The sequence below is a fragment of the Notolepis coatsorum genome (assembly GCF_963971535.1).
Source record: "Notolepis coatsorum genome assembly, chromosome: 16".
Lineage (NCBI taxonomy): Eukaryota > Metazoa > Chordata > Actinopteri > Aulopiformes > Paralepididae > Notolepis > Notolepis coatsorum.
In genome coordinates, this window is record NC_140180.1 from 55,343,662 (window position 1) to 55,359,943 (window position 16,282).

A 16,282-nucleotide genomic window follows, 5' to 3' on the forward strand; every position below is an offset into this window, starting at 1 on the left:
AACTCACCCCAGTCCAGATATACATATGCAAATTACGACAGGACAGCTGTTTCAATTCCAAATCACTGGTGGCACCATTCTTATTTCTACCTTAAAAGATGCGTTAGGAACTGGAGACTACCGTAGACATGTCTAGTGGTGTGTTTTAAAATCACGCTGTTTGTAATAACTACAGTACATGACTCAAAGTAGTTAACTATGGAAGAACAAATCTTCAACGATTTAAATTAGTAATTGAACCACATGAGAACGGCAAATGAGCATTTTGCCCTAAATATGTTGTCAGAGGACTGGGGGGCCTTCCCCCGTGGAATATCTAATTAACTTGATTTAATGCTATCTGGGGGGAAAAAGGTTGTCCTACCTATGTGTTTTGGGAAATTCAAACATTAACATGTTTTTTTTGCTAAGTTGTTCTTCCTAGTGTTTTCACACGTTTACTCCTACCCCACCTTAACTCTTTGGACGCCATGGACTTGAGCATCTTTTGTTCCTACCACGCCAACGCTCTAAGGGATAGGAATAAGTGGCAGAGTTTGCAGGGCTTTATCTATATTCTATATTATAGCTATGGATACAATACTATGGCCCATTTGACATCAACTATCTATCGTTCAATATGTGAAAAAGAAAAAAAAATGTCATCCATATGTTCGCGTGTTATACCGTGGTGAATATAAGTATAGTTTTAGAGTGATCCTGATTAATCCCAGAAAACGGCGATATGCAGCAATACGTGAATTTCACTAAAAGCGTTGGCGTTTCTCGCCTGGACACGCTACTATTTCCAAATCAAATGTATATAATAGGTATTGTTTCATCATGAATGCATGAAAGGGGGGGGGTCGTTTTTTGATGCTTTGATCGTCACCAACGGCATACGTTGTGGAGTAACGTTACACACACACACGTTGCAATCGATGTGAAATCATGGTTGGATCAAAGCAGAATTGATGTCATATAGTCCTTACCTTCACTAGGAGGTACCCCAATAAATAATATTCCAATTGTCTGATCGCGATTCCAAGTATTGGTGTCCATCGTGTCGCCAACATAATCCACTACAACACATGCATCTGGTGCATTTGACGCTTCTCAATCCGATCAGGTAAACAGCTCGACTCGCCTGACCCAGAAAACTGTGCCCGGAGGGAATTGAACGTAACACAGAGTAAGATACAAGGTTTCAAAGGGTGCTCGATACTACCACCCAGCAGGATGCGGCCAGTATTGCACTTTGGCGATCTCAGGATGATTCCCTGTGGTAACCCCGAGGTCCGCGTGCCTGAAATGAATAGAAATATTGAATAAAAGAAATAACGATGAAAACTCGGGTCTGGCGTTGAACGGTTGGCGAGTTAACCCGACTATCCTCAGGTCTGGCGTCCATTGAGTTAAGAGCACAACACAGTGTAGTAGTCTGCTTAATGACGTGAGGTGGTGCTTGCCAGATAAGTTCTTGAGAAAAAGTCATGTTGATTCAAAAACTGGATATTTCATTCTTCCTACAATAATGCCTTATTATTACACACAGCATAATCCCCTATCAACTTCTGCTAGAGGGAAAGGAGAGAAAGAGAGAGAGAGAGAGAGAGAGAGAGAGAGAGAGAGAGAGAGAGAGAGAGAGAGAGAGAGAGAGAGAGAGAGAGAGAGAGAGAGAGAGAGAGAGAGAGAGAGAGAGAGAGAGAGAGAGAGGAATCTAGATCATGCTTTGATCTTTTATTCACTTCGGTGGATCACAGCCCACCTAAAGGATGTAATCTAAACTTCATTTATGATTTGTGGGAGTTCAGCCTGAGACTCCCTCGTACACTCGTCAGGGTCTATAGTAATTGCATCTCTCTCTCTCTCTCTCTCTCTCTCTCTCTCTCTCTCTCTCTCTCTCTCTCTCTCTCTCTCAAAGATACACACTTCAAAGTTGAGCATGTCATGGTTAGTTATGGTGATGGCTTATCAATATTCTTACATGGCAGTGGCACAGCATCGCCTGCATGTGGGGGAGCAAGTAACCCTCACATTGATCCCTGTCAGCCATGTTGTTCTGCCCCACCTGCTCCTGTAATGCGTCTCACGTGAGCCTCCCCTGGTGGAAACGTACCAAACACCTCCTTTTTGTCACCGGCTCTCCGAGCAGATAATGCCATTGCCGAATCGAAACAAGTTTAATTAAATTCTCATTTTTAATCAATTCCCCCTTGTCAGTGCGGACGCGGTGCCGGCGACGGATGTTGTTGCTTTGCCAGTTTTAGGGCCCCCCATAGAGCGGTTTTAGTAGTTGCACCTTTTTCTGCAGGATATTGTTTGGCCAACATAAAAGGAGGGACATTTCATAAAGTAGGAAATATGGCAGCTCCCACAGGGCCATTTGCGGTCCCTTGTTACAGGTATGCATGTATTATCAGCACCAGCTGTGTCAGTTGCTCTGTTGATTGATGCCATGCATTCGTGGACGCATGCGTTCAGAGAAATATGTGTCTGATTGAGATGTTCGCTTTATGAATAAACCAATATATAAGGCAAAACCTTATAGGAGACTAATAAACACTCAGGGGGGTTTGAAACAGGCCGCCGTGAGACACGGTGGGATGTGAGCAATGAAATTATATTACTCATTGAATATGTTGAGCTGAAATACACATGGGAAGCTGGTTATTATTATAAGCGGTAAACATTGCGGCGTATTGGTGTCATTACTCTGAAATGTCAGTGTTTAGGAGGGGACACTGTGCGTTTTCCCCCCTCGCTTCGCTGATCAAAGGCACCCTCTAGCACCTGGGTCCCAATCATCAACACGAGCATATCGCAAGTTACGTTCAGAGAAACTATGTACTTGTTATTAAACTGCACAAAACAGTACTGTTAATTAAATGGTTGTACCACCACAACCACTGCACCGCTGCAGGCTCTCTCCATTCAATCATACAGTAGCATGTGTATTTTAGTGTAGTGGTGGAATGTACTGGTAAGTTTTATTAAACTGAGTGCATGAGTGGTTGAATGAATGAAAGCTAACTAACAAACTAACGGGCGGAAGTCAACAGTTCATGTCTAGAGCAAAGCGGCAGCGAGGGCCTCGTCTTATTTGAAAGCCTCACCAACCGTTTTCCAGTGACCTACTTGAGGTTTGGCAATTGGGATTCTTGCCCCTCGGCAAAGCTTATTTGCATATAAAGCTGTGAGAGATTTTGTGAAACTTCAGTATGAAGTAAATTGGGAAGCAATACAAAAACACTGATTAATGAATAATGTCCGATCGTACTAAAGCCGTAGGCGGTCAGTTCGGTCTGTTTGGGGTTCTGTGAAGGGGCTCATTCAGCGCGACCTCTCTACCCTATGCTGTTTAAATCGCACGTCCGAGGAAATACACATTAGTCGTTATGTAATGAAGTTTAGATTGAATTAGACTAATGATCGATGGCGGTGCTCACGATAAATAATTCCATTGTCTTTTCCTTGCACACAGTCACGCTAAACAGTGTTCTTATCAAACTGTGTATGTTTACATATGGTGTTCATGAAATATTCGAGAGCTCAGTTGTTTACATTCAGAGTAAATGAGGCTTGCCATTAACAGTGGCTGTCAACTGCTGCAAGTGTGCGTGTGCGCTCATGAGTGGGAAGCATTAGCGCCTCAGGCTGTGCTTCTGTTGCCTCCTAATCAACTGAAGTTTGTATGGGAGCCGGAGTTGCTGGAGACAACCCATCACACCACGCTTTCTCAGAGATGGATAACATAAAGCATTTCTCGCATTTTCAGCATGTCGTATAGCGATTCTTGTTTGTCACTAGATCATACGGTTGAAGAATACAACTGTATCACAGTGTTTCTTTGTCTGTCTTCTTTGTGTTGAGAAATGTAAGCCCATTTTACCAGCTCTCTTCAAGCGAGGGACACTGAAATTATAACAAAAACCGCATCAGAATTAAAGCATGATTTCAAGGCAAACATTCGAGCAAGACTATTGTCTTGATTACTTCAGTGCAACAATGAACTGCCTTGCCCCCCCCCCCCCCTGTGCCCTTCCATAAAATTATGAAATGGTTTATTACCGCAGTAGAATGGATTGATGGAATATGTGAACTCCTAACCTTTACATGTCTTCCTGTTCAATGGATGTCATCAAAGGTTAATTGCGTAAAGCTGCCGTTAATTTGCTCTCAAAGACATCGCAAGGATGCAGAGCTCAGAGCTAGTTAGGAACTAAAAGGTCAAGTTCAAAACTCTCCATTAGGGAAATAGTGCTAATTACAACTGAACGTACATGTATGAATGCCATGTAGTTTTATGCATTGACATCTACCATTCTCTTGTGTTCTCTCTCTGTCTGTCTCTCTCCCCCTCTCTTTCCGCTGTGACAGAATTGCTGCCGTAGAAGCCAAACGCCTACCCACTCTTGATTATGGACTTAGCAAGTACGGCTCATGTGCTAGTGGCTTTGCTCACCTGCCTGGTCTTGCGATGTCGGGCCCAGGAGCGGGACTACACGGTGAAGGAGGAGCAGCCGGAGAACGTCCGCATCGGGAACCTGCGCAAGGACTTGGACCTTAACCTGGACCCCAACATGAAACTGTCCTCGCCGCTGCAGTTCAAGCCTGTGTACAAGACGGGAGATGTGCCTTTGGTGAGGGTCGAGGCCAGCACCGGGGAGATCTTTACCACCTCCCACCGCATCGACCGGGAGAAGCTGTGCTCAGGCGTGTACGCTGAGAAGCGCTGCTACTACGAGATCGAGGTGGCGGTGCTGCCCGACGAGATATTCCGATTGCTCAAGATCCGCTTCCTGATCGAGGATGTGAACGACAACGCTCCTCTGTTCCAGTCCACCGTCATTAACATATCTATCCCCGAGAACACGGCCATCAACACCCGCTACCCGGTGCCCTCAGCGTTTGACCCCGATGTGGGAATCAATGGGATCCAGAATTATGAACTGGTCAAGGTGAGGACCACTGTGGTTTTATCTCTCTTGCACACAATATTATGAATTGATTGTTTGTGTTGATGAATGTCTCTGGGTCTCACATACTGGAACTGTCAGTGATTCATATGCATGATGGATGTTCTGCATGGGCTTAAGCACTGACTTGATGAGGTGTTGCAGATTGAAAGACCACCCATGGCTGAATCAGTCACAGCAATCTTTCCAATATTGTCTCGTGTCACGTGTGGTTTTCACGCTGCGCAAAGTCTTTTTTCTTTGTTTATACAACATATTGTCTTGAGCCTGATCCATAATGGCCCGCTACCATCGGCATTTGTATTAGAAGGCGGTTGTCATCACGCTATGCCGCTGGTGGCAATGGCCTGAAAAACGTATTATTTTCACTAGCCGATATACCTCAGGTACCATGTTTTATGCTCAGCATTAAGATTTTCCCTAGGCTTTATGTCATTATGAGAGTAGGTCATAAAGAAGGCGGGGTTTCACCATGCACAGTAAGTAATAACACAGGACTGTAGTGAACTGCAGACGCAGCTTGTATGTCCAATTTCCAGCAACAGGTTTTGATGTGGTGAACATAGTCGATTAAAGCCAGTGAGGAGGAATGTAGCATATTATGCTAATCGGTGTCTCCTTCGCAGAAGTAAGGAAAAGCTTTTCTTCATCATCTAATTGATGCTCTATTAAACCACAGTGTGCAATATTCTCTGTTGGTTAATGAAGTCAGCCCCAAAACCAGAATAAGTAGGATAATATCATGCATTCTCCATTTATAGTCTAGACAACAACACTCAATGCTTTTGTGGGCGAGATGAATATCACAGATGATGTGATGCCAGCGGACACAAATGGAGTGTAATTTAATAGGGAGATTGTGCAGCGGAGGAACCAACATAAGAAATAGAGATAGGTTACCGTGCGTTTATGATAGGAGGTTTCCTAAAAAAGTTGTTTCCACATTTATAACAGGATTTTCCTTTCATGAATATCACTTTCCTTTGTTTAGTTATTTTTGTTTTTCTCAGAGTCAAGTGTGAGAATATAAAATAACACGTCCATCTTGGAGGCTTAGATAAAGTTAGCGCCAGACTAGAATGAGCCAAGTATTTGCCGTCTGTGTGTGTCTGCCTTGAATACCAACTTGCAATTCTGAAGAGTCTCCCTCACTGCCAAGGCCTCTCCTGTGCAACATCCTCAATTGTTCATGCCTGGAATCACCAAACAAAATGTTCTGCACATTATAATGATCATCTGTGATCGTTAGCTTTGCCCTTTTCACACACAAAAAAGACTACCTCCTTCACCGTCTCACCTCAGCTGTGCTTATATGTTTTGCATTTGCAAGGTTTCAGTCTCCCCTCTAGATATTTAGAGCACATCCTCGATGTTATTCTACTGTGCAAATATTTCCCAATTCCAATTGAATTTCCATAAATATATATAAGGTCACTCTTACACTTAACAGAGATTTCCTGCGCACAATCGCAGAGATAGAAAAATTATAAATGTTGCAATCGTTATTTATTCCAGAAGTGCAGCAGGATGGATGAGAGGGTAGGTTGAGTGCAAAGCATTCCTAGAATAGCTCATGGCCGCTAAGCCACCCTCTTTGGGCTATCTTTGTACGGTCCTCAGAGATTTGTCTCAGAAGCTCAATAATAGTTTTGCCCAGTATTCCTGTGTTGTCCTGGACATGATGCTGAAATTACTAGCATTGTGTGACACAGTGGGCCACAGTCAAGAGAACAGAATGCTTCTCCGCATGGAGCCAGCTTGAGCTGTCAGCGTAAAGAAGACATCATAGTCCCCCTTTTTTTTTCACAGGTTGGTTCTTTATGTTTCCCTGCAAAGGTGGGGGTAACGAGTCTGCCATTGGCATCGGCAGGGGCGTGTTACGTCACCTGAACCGCAACACAGACGTACTAAGAAACGGTCAAGGTCACGGGGGAAAAGTGCTACCTTGCATGGATGGAGGAGGATCCTCGTCCATTAAGGCAGATTTTTTTATCACCTTTAGTCTTAATGGGGCTCTTCACAGACAACCCATGTGAAACACTCAATACTCAAGGTGATGGTGTTATGATGTACTTCCTTTGTTTAGCCTTGCACTGTACATTGAAGGAAACCAAATGTTCCATTTTCCTTTACCCAGAAGTCTTCCTCCAATCACCTTCTGAACATCTGCTGGCTTAGGCCTTTGACTCACAGAAACGGTCTTATCTGTGTTGTCGGGCCAGCCCCTCTGCCTCATGTCAATGCACACATAATAATGTAATATATATAAATACACATCCAAACGCAGGCAAACACATATACAGCCCCCTCTCTCTCTCTCTCTCTCTCTCTCTCTCTCTCTCTCTCTCTCTCTCTCTCTCTCTCTCTCTCTCTCTCTCTCTCTCTCTCTATCTCTCTCTCTCTCTCCTCTCCTCTCTCTCTCTCTCTCTCTCTCTCTCTCTCTCTCTCTCTCTCTCACTCCAGAAATAACTACACACTCACTATTTCCACACACTTCCCCCTCGTTCTTGACTATTCCTTGTGCAGCATGTATACTTTTCCAAAGGCAGTGCAAGAGAAAGACACCCTCTCTCTCTCTCTCTCTCTCTCTCTCTCTCTCTCTCTCTCTCTCTCTCTCTCTCTCTCTCTCTCTCTCTCTCTCTCTCTCTCTCTCTCTCTCTATCTCCCCCCCATCTCTCTCTCCCCCCATCTCTCTCTCTATGTTTATCTCTCTCCCTCCCCTCCCCCTCCCCCCAAAAAAAGATATCTTTGACCACTAATCAAAACAGGTCAACAGGAAATGGTTTCTGGTGTTCTGTCAGCATGCACACGAGGACGCACGGGGGTGACGTAGAGAAAGAGTGCACTGGGGGGCGTGTAAACATGCCCTTGTGCTTCAAATTGATTGGTTTATACGATCTCCCTCGAAATCGAACTGCCAATCTGCTCATCTGCCAAATCTGCCTGTCAATCAAACGATGTCAGACGTAACATGGCTGGGAACGTAAACATTGTATACATTACCAGTGATGGCTTTATTTTGGCTGGGGAATTTGTAGAGCACAATTATCCAGTTGCACCTGCATGCAAAGCACAAGGGACTAGTGTGCTTCACTCACATCTGTGAGTGTGCGGTGAGTGTGGTTTACCATAAGATATCGCACGTTTCTTATCCCATTTGGCTCAAAGACTGTGGATAGGTTGACAGTCATCGAATGACCTAGTACACTATTGCTTTTTTTTATTAATTTTTTTAATCAAATATTTATGTCACTGATCAGTGATCAAGGTCAAAGTTTTAGCCTTTGGTGTATGTAGCCGGTTACTAAGGACTAAGATGGAGACTGACATGATGGGGACACAAGCGAGGTTGATACGAGATCTGACTACACACTATTATAATGAGACTCGTCAGTCTACTTGGCATTCCGCTCAGGGTGTACAGGTCCATGTGTGCTGCGGATGTCGCATCTCTCCGAGTGCCATTCTAGGTGAAATATAATTAATCCATTTTGCAATTTAAGTAAGTGATCTTTTGCTAATATTTTGGAAGTCTGAGCTGGAGTAATGTAGCCCATTTGCCAGCCATGTGTGACAAGATATAAAACGTATTTGAGCCCCCTCCTTAAGTAACCACAATTGACGTCCTATATTTGAATAATATTTTGGAATGCATCCTGCCTATATGGAGAATAAATGGGCCTTTTTTGGCATGGAGCTCACTGTCAAGCATTTCCAGTTCTCATTTGCATCTGATTTTGACACGTTATCTTCTGCCACGCGAGTTTGACAAGAGGAGACAAACAACCCATAGCTTCTATTGTCTTAATTATATGCATCAGATCATGGCCGGAGGCGAGAGCGCTCAGGGGTGGGGGGAGGGTTGGCGGGGGTGGACTGAGAACGGGAAAGAGGGAGGAAGGAAAGAGAGTCCCCATCAGCATTATAAAGAGGTGCTATAGCACATGATGAATAGCCCTCCCTAGTTAGCCCCATCCATGGCATCACCGTGACTAGAGCCCCCCCTGATATATTCACAGCCCAATCTCCAGTCCCCTCTGAGTTTTAATAAGGTCATCAACTTGACTGAAAGATGCATCCACTGATAATCGCACCCCACTCCCCCTGTCAGCTGCCTTCAATCATTTTCATTTAGATTAGCCCACTTTGTGATTTGATTGTGCACTGTACACATTGCACGTATTTGTATGTATTTGGTGTGCAACCCTATCTGTGATCAATATAGGTGCACGGCCCTCTAATCGGAGACAAACGGGTCGTCAAAGTTCACAAGGTCACGTGTGTGTGAGGTGAAAGAATCAAGCGTGGTATAATGTGTGCACTTAGCCATTTACGGAGACTCCGTCCGTCTCGCTCAGCCCGAGGGGCATCCAGTGAGTGATTCATACTAGTTGCTCTTTTCCTAGCCTTCCTCTAGATTGGATCACAATCCACCCGTCTAATTGTGTATTCAGGGTGATGCGCAGCCCGAGAGATAGCTCTCCCAAACGGATTGAAATGCGCCGGGTGCCGCCTCGTCAGTTGTAAAAAAAAATTAAAATAAAAAGACAAAGACAAAAGCAAGAGTTACTGCTGGCCCATAAATCATCACGTTGCATTGCCTTTGACACCTCTGTTTCAACAATAGGAAGAGACAACAACAACCAAAAAAAACAGTTTGTCATATATCCACCAACTGCCGTATTCAAACTAATGAGAGTCTTGGAGCTGTCTGGATGAGGGCGTGAGCTGTGCGCCTTCTGCGACTCCTGTGTTGTTTTTGGACCTGGGGGGGGGGGGGGGGGGGGGATTATAAGGAGCATTATCTCAATGCACATGTGCTCCATAAGGCAGTGTCCTCCATATCGTCACACTTATCCATATGTCTTGTCAGGTTATCCTTTTATCATTTTCCCTTGCCAGAAGGATCACAGAATAACCATTGAATGATCACTCCGGCAGTGCTGGCTGCATTAAGTAGTTCTGTCAATCACTGACATGGTGACAACATTCCCCCGGCAAGCAATTTTCCAGAGTACACAATAATTTACATGCTGCTGCGGCACGTTTCCTTCTGTTGGCTACGATAATATATCGGCGCGGGGACGACGCAGGCATTTTAAAACCTACCGGGGAGTCTTGTGTGCATGCGGCTCGGTCCAAATGTCCCCTTTATTTTCCCTCCCTGTAACACAGCATGGGTGTATGTCTCTTAAAGATCCAGTAGGCTACAATGAAAACTGTGCTTTTCAATCGCATTGCCCACAATGTTTGATTTGATTTGAATCTTTATTTCGAACATGCAATGAATACAAACAAACAATAACAAAAAGCAAAACAACTCAATCTGCATGTTCGAAAAGGAGTAGGAAGAAGTATACACTTATTTAATCCTACCCCTTTTCCATTACTCAAATGTTATTTAAACATAACAAAGAAAAGAAAGAAAAGAAAAATATATATATATATATATATACAAAACAAAAAACAAAAACGATATATGTATAAAAGAAATAAAATAGAAAACAAAATAAAAATGTAAACACCCGTGAATATCAAGTCCCTTCCTCATCCCTGTACCTTGTGAACATAATTTCCTTATACATCAGTTTGAATGTTAGACCTGTTGTTTTGATGACTAAAGCACTTTGATCACAATCCCTCCTGGATATCAACAGAAGCAAACCATTTCAGATATCCAATCTGCTTCCCTGAAGAGACTGCATAATCTACTCTGGTCACCCACGATTGGCCCGTCAGTCAGTCCGACGGTTGCCAGTTGTCAGTGGTCAGTAAAGGATATCAGCTAGCTAGCCCACAAACAAGTAATGAAACGAGTTAGTTACAATTTTGTTAATTTTTGTGGTTCAAAAACATCCACAGCAACTGTGAATGTATGTATCACCTGCTAGCACAGTTAGCCAATGGATATCTCCCATAGCCACCAATCACAATTGGTTACATTTGAAAGCTTCATGTAGCCTATTATTGCTAGTGTATATCTGGGCCACAGTTGATACAATTTCCCTACGTACTTACAAGTTTGCTTCTATCTGCTGAAACTTGTAATCACACGTAATCACACACCAACTACATTTGCTTGATTTTTTTTAAATGATATAGTCTGGTAAGAAATGCGAAAATTAAAACACACCCCAGCTTTGTAAAAATCCACTTTCACAGCTCCATCTGTAGTCAAAACGTTCCGTGTTCTACTTCTCATGTTCTACTTTTGTTTGGCAAAGCTGCTGTGTGGAACTAGATGGCCGTTTCCGCGGCAGCGCCCTTGATGAAAATTCATCTGAAGAAGATGATAGCGCAAAAAGTTAACTTTTTGACAACAGATGGAGCTATAAGAGTCGCCGCGCGCCCTCGACACCACACAGAGAGCTGGATGTGCTCAGAGACGGTACACTAAAACAGTTATAACAAATCAAATGATACATCTGAAGCTGGAGGAAAATGACACTCCTCCTGACATTAACATTCCACAATAAGCTTTTTTCTGACTGAATTAACATCATTGTCCTGTCTCTTTAATCTCATTTGATAGCTGTGCCTAGACAGCGTAATCTCCTGCAACATTATGTGCAGCATGACGCTTATCTCGTTAAAGGCGATGCTTCTCCTTGTTTTAGCATGAAACTGCTTCTGACTGAAAGAGCTTCAAAGGGCTTCTTTGTTTCATAATGTGCATGCAGCTCATTCATGGGGCTGATCTTCTCCTTATTCCCTTCCCCCTCCTCCTCTCTCTCTCTGTTTCTCTCTCTCTCTCTCTCTCTCTCTCTCTCTCTCTCTCTCTCTCTATCTCTCTCTCTCTCTCTCTCTCTCTCTCTCTCTCTCTCTCTCTCTCTCTCTCTCTCTCTCTCTCTCTCTTTCATTATATCTCTCTGTCACCTCTGTATCTCTCCCTCCCTTTCTCTCTCATCCCCTCTCTAATTTGAAATGATCTATACTGGATATATGCACCGTATAGTGCATCTGAAAAACGTAAATATTAGCATTAGCTTTTGTTTATTTATTTATTTATTTATTCCATGGGTAGAAGGCAATTACTGTGAACAGCCAGTGCCAGTTTATCATGAGGATTACATATGCATTTGTTTTCATTTTCCACAGGCTTTGCTATTGCCTAGATTTGGGGCGAAAAGCCTTTTTTAATGTGCGGTTTTCTCTCTGCACTCTCTCCCTCCTTTTAATCTATGGTGGACTGGTCTCGCAGTGCATTTAGAGTTGGGGCTTATCTCCGTGGCTCTCTTTTCAACTGTCTCTCTCAATTATGAACTGGAAATCTCACTGGGGCCGTCTCCCTTTCTACATTCCGACATAGACACAAGACGGGGTTGGTTAGAATGGAATCAAACTTTTTTTAGTTAAGGGAAGCAATGGGGAGTCTTAAAGAGCTAAATGACTCTTATGCAAGCGGAAGATATACTGGGAGGAGTTGTGAGGGTATGAGAGGGGGGTTCATTGAAATGACTTTTTTGAAAAGATGTAGGCTGTGCTTGGTTTCTTTAGCAATTGTAACAGTACTGTAGATATCAACGGACAGACTTTTTCCTTTTCATCCATTTCCCTCTCTGCATAAATGTGTATAACACTTTAAAAGAAAAGTAATGAACTGCGTTCACTGACAGTTCACAGAATGTTTGGAAAAAGGTTTTTGAATGACCTGTTCCCACAGAGGTAGTAAGGAGAGTGAGTGCTAATTTGTCAGAGAACACTGCTCTTTGTATGGTTCCAATAAACAACTTGAACGACGTCCACTGCAGTTTGAAAGTGTTACAGTGATAAAGTACTGTATATGTATTCAGCAATAGTGTTGTATTCATATTACATTTGATGGTGATCACTCGTCTGTTGTTACATAGTCCTGGTTATTACACAAGTTGAAAAGACATTGTAATATAAATTCTGCCTATAATAATGTGAAAGTATTCTCATTTGTATGATAAAAGTCGTGCATAATGTGTCATAATGCACGCTTTACAGAAAAGGGTTTTTCAGTCACATATTTAATTCCACCTCTACTCAGAGACGTTTTAGATGAATTAAGGGGAATGACAGTGTTATGTTGAATTAAGTGCATCTGTCTTATCTTTGTCTTCACAGAGCGTCAGCGAGTTCGGCCTGGACATCATTGAGACCCCAGAGGGAGACAAGTGGCCCCAGCTCATTGTCCAGCAAAACCTGGATCGGGAGCAGAAGGACACCTTCGTCATGAAGATCAAGGTGGAGGATGGCGGCACCCCGCCCAAGTCCAGCACTGCCATCCTCCAGGTCACCATATCCGACGTCAACGATAACCGGCCAGTCTTCAAGGACACTGAGCTGGAGGTCGACGTTCTGGAGAACGTGCCCACGGGGACGTCCGTCGCCCAGCTCCACGCCTCGGATGCTGACCTGGGCTCCAATGCGCAGATCCACTTCGCATTCAGCAACCAGATCTCCACCGGCACCAAACGCCACTTTGCCATAGACGGCTCCACGGGGCTGATTACCATCAAGCAGCCACTGGACAGGGAGGAGACGCCGATTCACAAGCTCATTGTCCTGGCCAGCGACGGCAGCTCCACGCCCTCCAGAGCCACGGTGACCGTGAAAGTAACGGACGTTAATGACAATGTGCCCTCCATAGACACGCGCTACATCATCAACCTGGTTAATGGGACCGTTCTTCTGTCTGAGAATGCGCCGCTCAACACCAAAATAGCTCTGATTACAGTCACCGACAAGGACGCAGATCTTTATGGCAAAGTAGCTTGTTACACTGACCATGATGTTCCATTTCGGTTGAAGCCTGTCTTTAATGACCAATTCTTGCTGGAGACTGCGGCCCCACTTGATTATGAGACTACCAGGGAATATGCAATTAAGATAGTGGCCTCGGATAGGGGGACACCTCCACTGAACACTTCTGCTATGGTTTTAATTAAAATAAAGGATGAGAACGACAACACTCCCATCTTCCCCCAGCCGGAGATCCAGCTCTCCATACCAGAGAACAATGACCCATCCACACAGCTGATAAAAATCAGCGCCACTGATGCGGACAATGGACATAATGCTGAGATTATTTATGCCCTCGGTCCTGATGGAAGAGTGTATCAACGCAGAGTACTAGACGGTCAGGAATCCTCTCAGTTGGCAAGCGGCTGGACAGAGAGAAGCAGGAGAAGTACTCGTTCACTGTCATAGCGAAGGACAATGGTTCAACATCCCTGCAGAGCAATGTCACTGTCAGGCTAATTGTACAGGACCTTAACGACAACAGCCCCGCTTTCACGCACCCAGAGTACAACTTCTATGTGCCCGAGAACCTGCCTCTGTACGGAACTGTTGGCTTAATCACAGTAACAGATGCGGACGGGGGCGATAACGCCGTCGTCACCATGTCCATTTTGAACGGGAAAGACCATTTCATCATTGACCCCCAAACAGGTGTGATCAAACCCAACATCACATTCGATAGGGAGCAGCAAAGCTCTTACACGTCATGGTGAAGGCGGTCGACGGTGGGCAACCTCCAGTACCTCCTATGCCAAGGTCACCATCAATGTAGTGGATGTGAATGACAATCGGCCCGTGTTTGTCATCCCCTCCTCCAACTACTCGTACGACCTTGTTAAGTCCACCATCAGCCCTGGCGCTGTGGTCACCCGGGTGTTTGCCATTGACAATGACACAGGTATGAATGCTGAGCTACAGTACAGCATCCTCAGCACCATTGTCATCACCTCCAGAGTGTCCCCTAGAGGTCTCTTTGCCATAGACAAAACAACAGGTAACATAACACTGCAGGAGAAGATAGTGGGCGTCTGACCAGGGGCTGTATAGGCTGGTAGTCAAGGTCAAAGATCTCGGCCAGCCAGAATCGTTACAGGCCATCGCACTCATTCACCTGTTCATAATGACACTGTGTCAAATGTTACTTCATCCAAGAGCAGCTCCGCAAGAGTTTGGAGACACCTCTGGACCGTAACATAGGGGACAGCGAGTTGACGCCCCAAGCCAGCGGGTACGTGATTGTTGTCATTGCGATCATAGCAGGGACTATGACCGTCATATTGGTGATATTCGTGACGGCCTGGTGCGTTGCCGCCAGACGCCGAGACACAAGGTGGTGATAAAGGGCAAGCAGAGTGGCGAGTGGGTGTCGCCCAACCAGGAGAATCGGCAGATCAAGAAGAAGAAGAAGAAAAAGAAGCGCTCCCCCAAGAGCCTTCTCTTGAACTTTGTGACCATCGACGAATCCAAGCCCGATGACCCGACCCATGAGCACATTAACGGTACCCTGGACCTCCCGGTGGAGCTGGAGGAGCAGACCATGGGGAAGTACAACTGGGCCACGACGCCCACGACCTTCAAGCCCGACAGCCCGGACTTAGCCAAGCATTACAAGTCTGCCTCGCCTCAGCCCACCTTTCAAATCAAACCGGAGACCCCCGTGGCTCCGAAGAAGCACCATGTGATCCAGGAGCTCCCCTTGGACAACACGTTCGTGGTGGGCTGCGACACGCTCTCCAAGTGCTCTTCGACTAGCTCCGACCCGTACAGTGTCTCAGAGTGCAGCTGTCAGGGGGGATTCAAGATCGCGGGGCAAATCACCACCCGACAGGTAATTCATGACTTCCTTTTTAAACCCACCCACACTAGTCCCCACTCACACTCCCCTTATCGTCCCATGGCGGGTGACGGGGAAGGGGGAGGGTGGCGTTGCAGAGCCGGGGGATTCCACCACCACCACCACACAGGCCACCACGTCTACATGAATGTCATCTGCACTGACTACTGAAGCACTACGAGTCTAATCACTCAGAATAAAATGTTATGCCCTGAAATTAACACCAAAAAACGTATCCACTGGTTTCACTCTCCATATCAGTATAATCAGTAATGGCACTATGTAATAGTTGAAAAAACACATGTTCTGGTCAGTGTTCCCTTCAAACTCATTGAGTAATGACAGTGGTGTGATAATATCGGCTCGTTATTTAAGCTTTCAGTATGAGTGGTTGGTGGCAGAGGACAGTAATAAGCTGGTTCAGAGGAAGACTTGGAGAGTTAGCCATGAAGCTAATTGAAACTTGCACAGCTGTATTTGAGGTCATGGGAGGGAGGCGGGGGGTTAAAGCTACAGTATGCGTTAATCTCTTGTCCTGACTGATAGATTTCAAAGTCAGAGCTGACGGGTGGAGATGAAAAAACTAAACAAGGCAGCGGGATTTGACAAGTCACGATCGACCGTTCATTTTGCCCGCTGTTGATCAGAGAAGGTTCAAAAGCAAACCCCCATCCCCACCCCAAAATAACACCACTCGATGTGCTAAAACAAGGTGTTTGCG

The 16,282-nt window shown here is 44.9% G+C and overlaps 1 protein-coding gene across 1 annotated transcript in view; it reads left to right on the forward strand.

Annotated features, from left to right (window-relative positions):
* Nucleotides 1-4,400: 4,400 nt before the first annotated feature.
* Nucleotides 4,401-16,282, forward strand: part of pcdh11 (protocadherin 11) — a gene marked incomplete at both ends in the record, with an annotated part of 348,724 nt that continues 336,842 nt past the window's right edge. Inside the window, 9 exon segments of the mRNA XM_084332195.1 lie at nt 4,401-4,940; nt 13,050-14,036; nt 14,039-14,429; nt 14,432-14,464; nt 14,467-14,750; nt 14,752-14,842; nt 14,845-14,865; nt 14,868-15,020; nt 15,023-15,555. Of these exon segments, the coding sequence (XP_084188321.1) occupies nt 4,401-4,940; nt 13,050-14,036; nt 14,039-14,429; nt 14,432-14,464; nt 14,467-14,750; nt 14,752-14,842; nt 14,845-14,865; nt 14,868-15,020; nt 15,023-15,555 (3,033 nt within the window).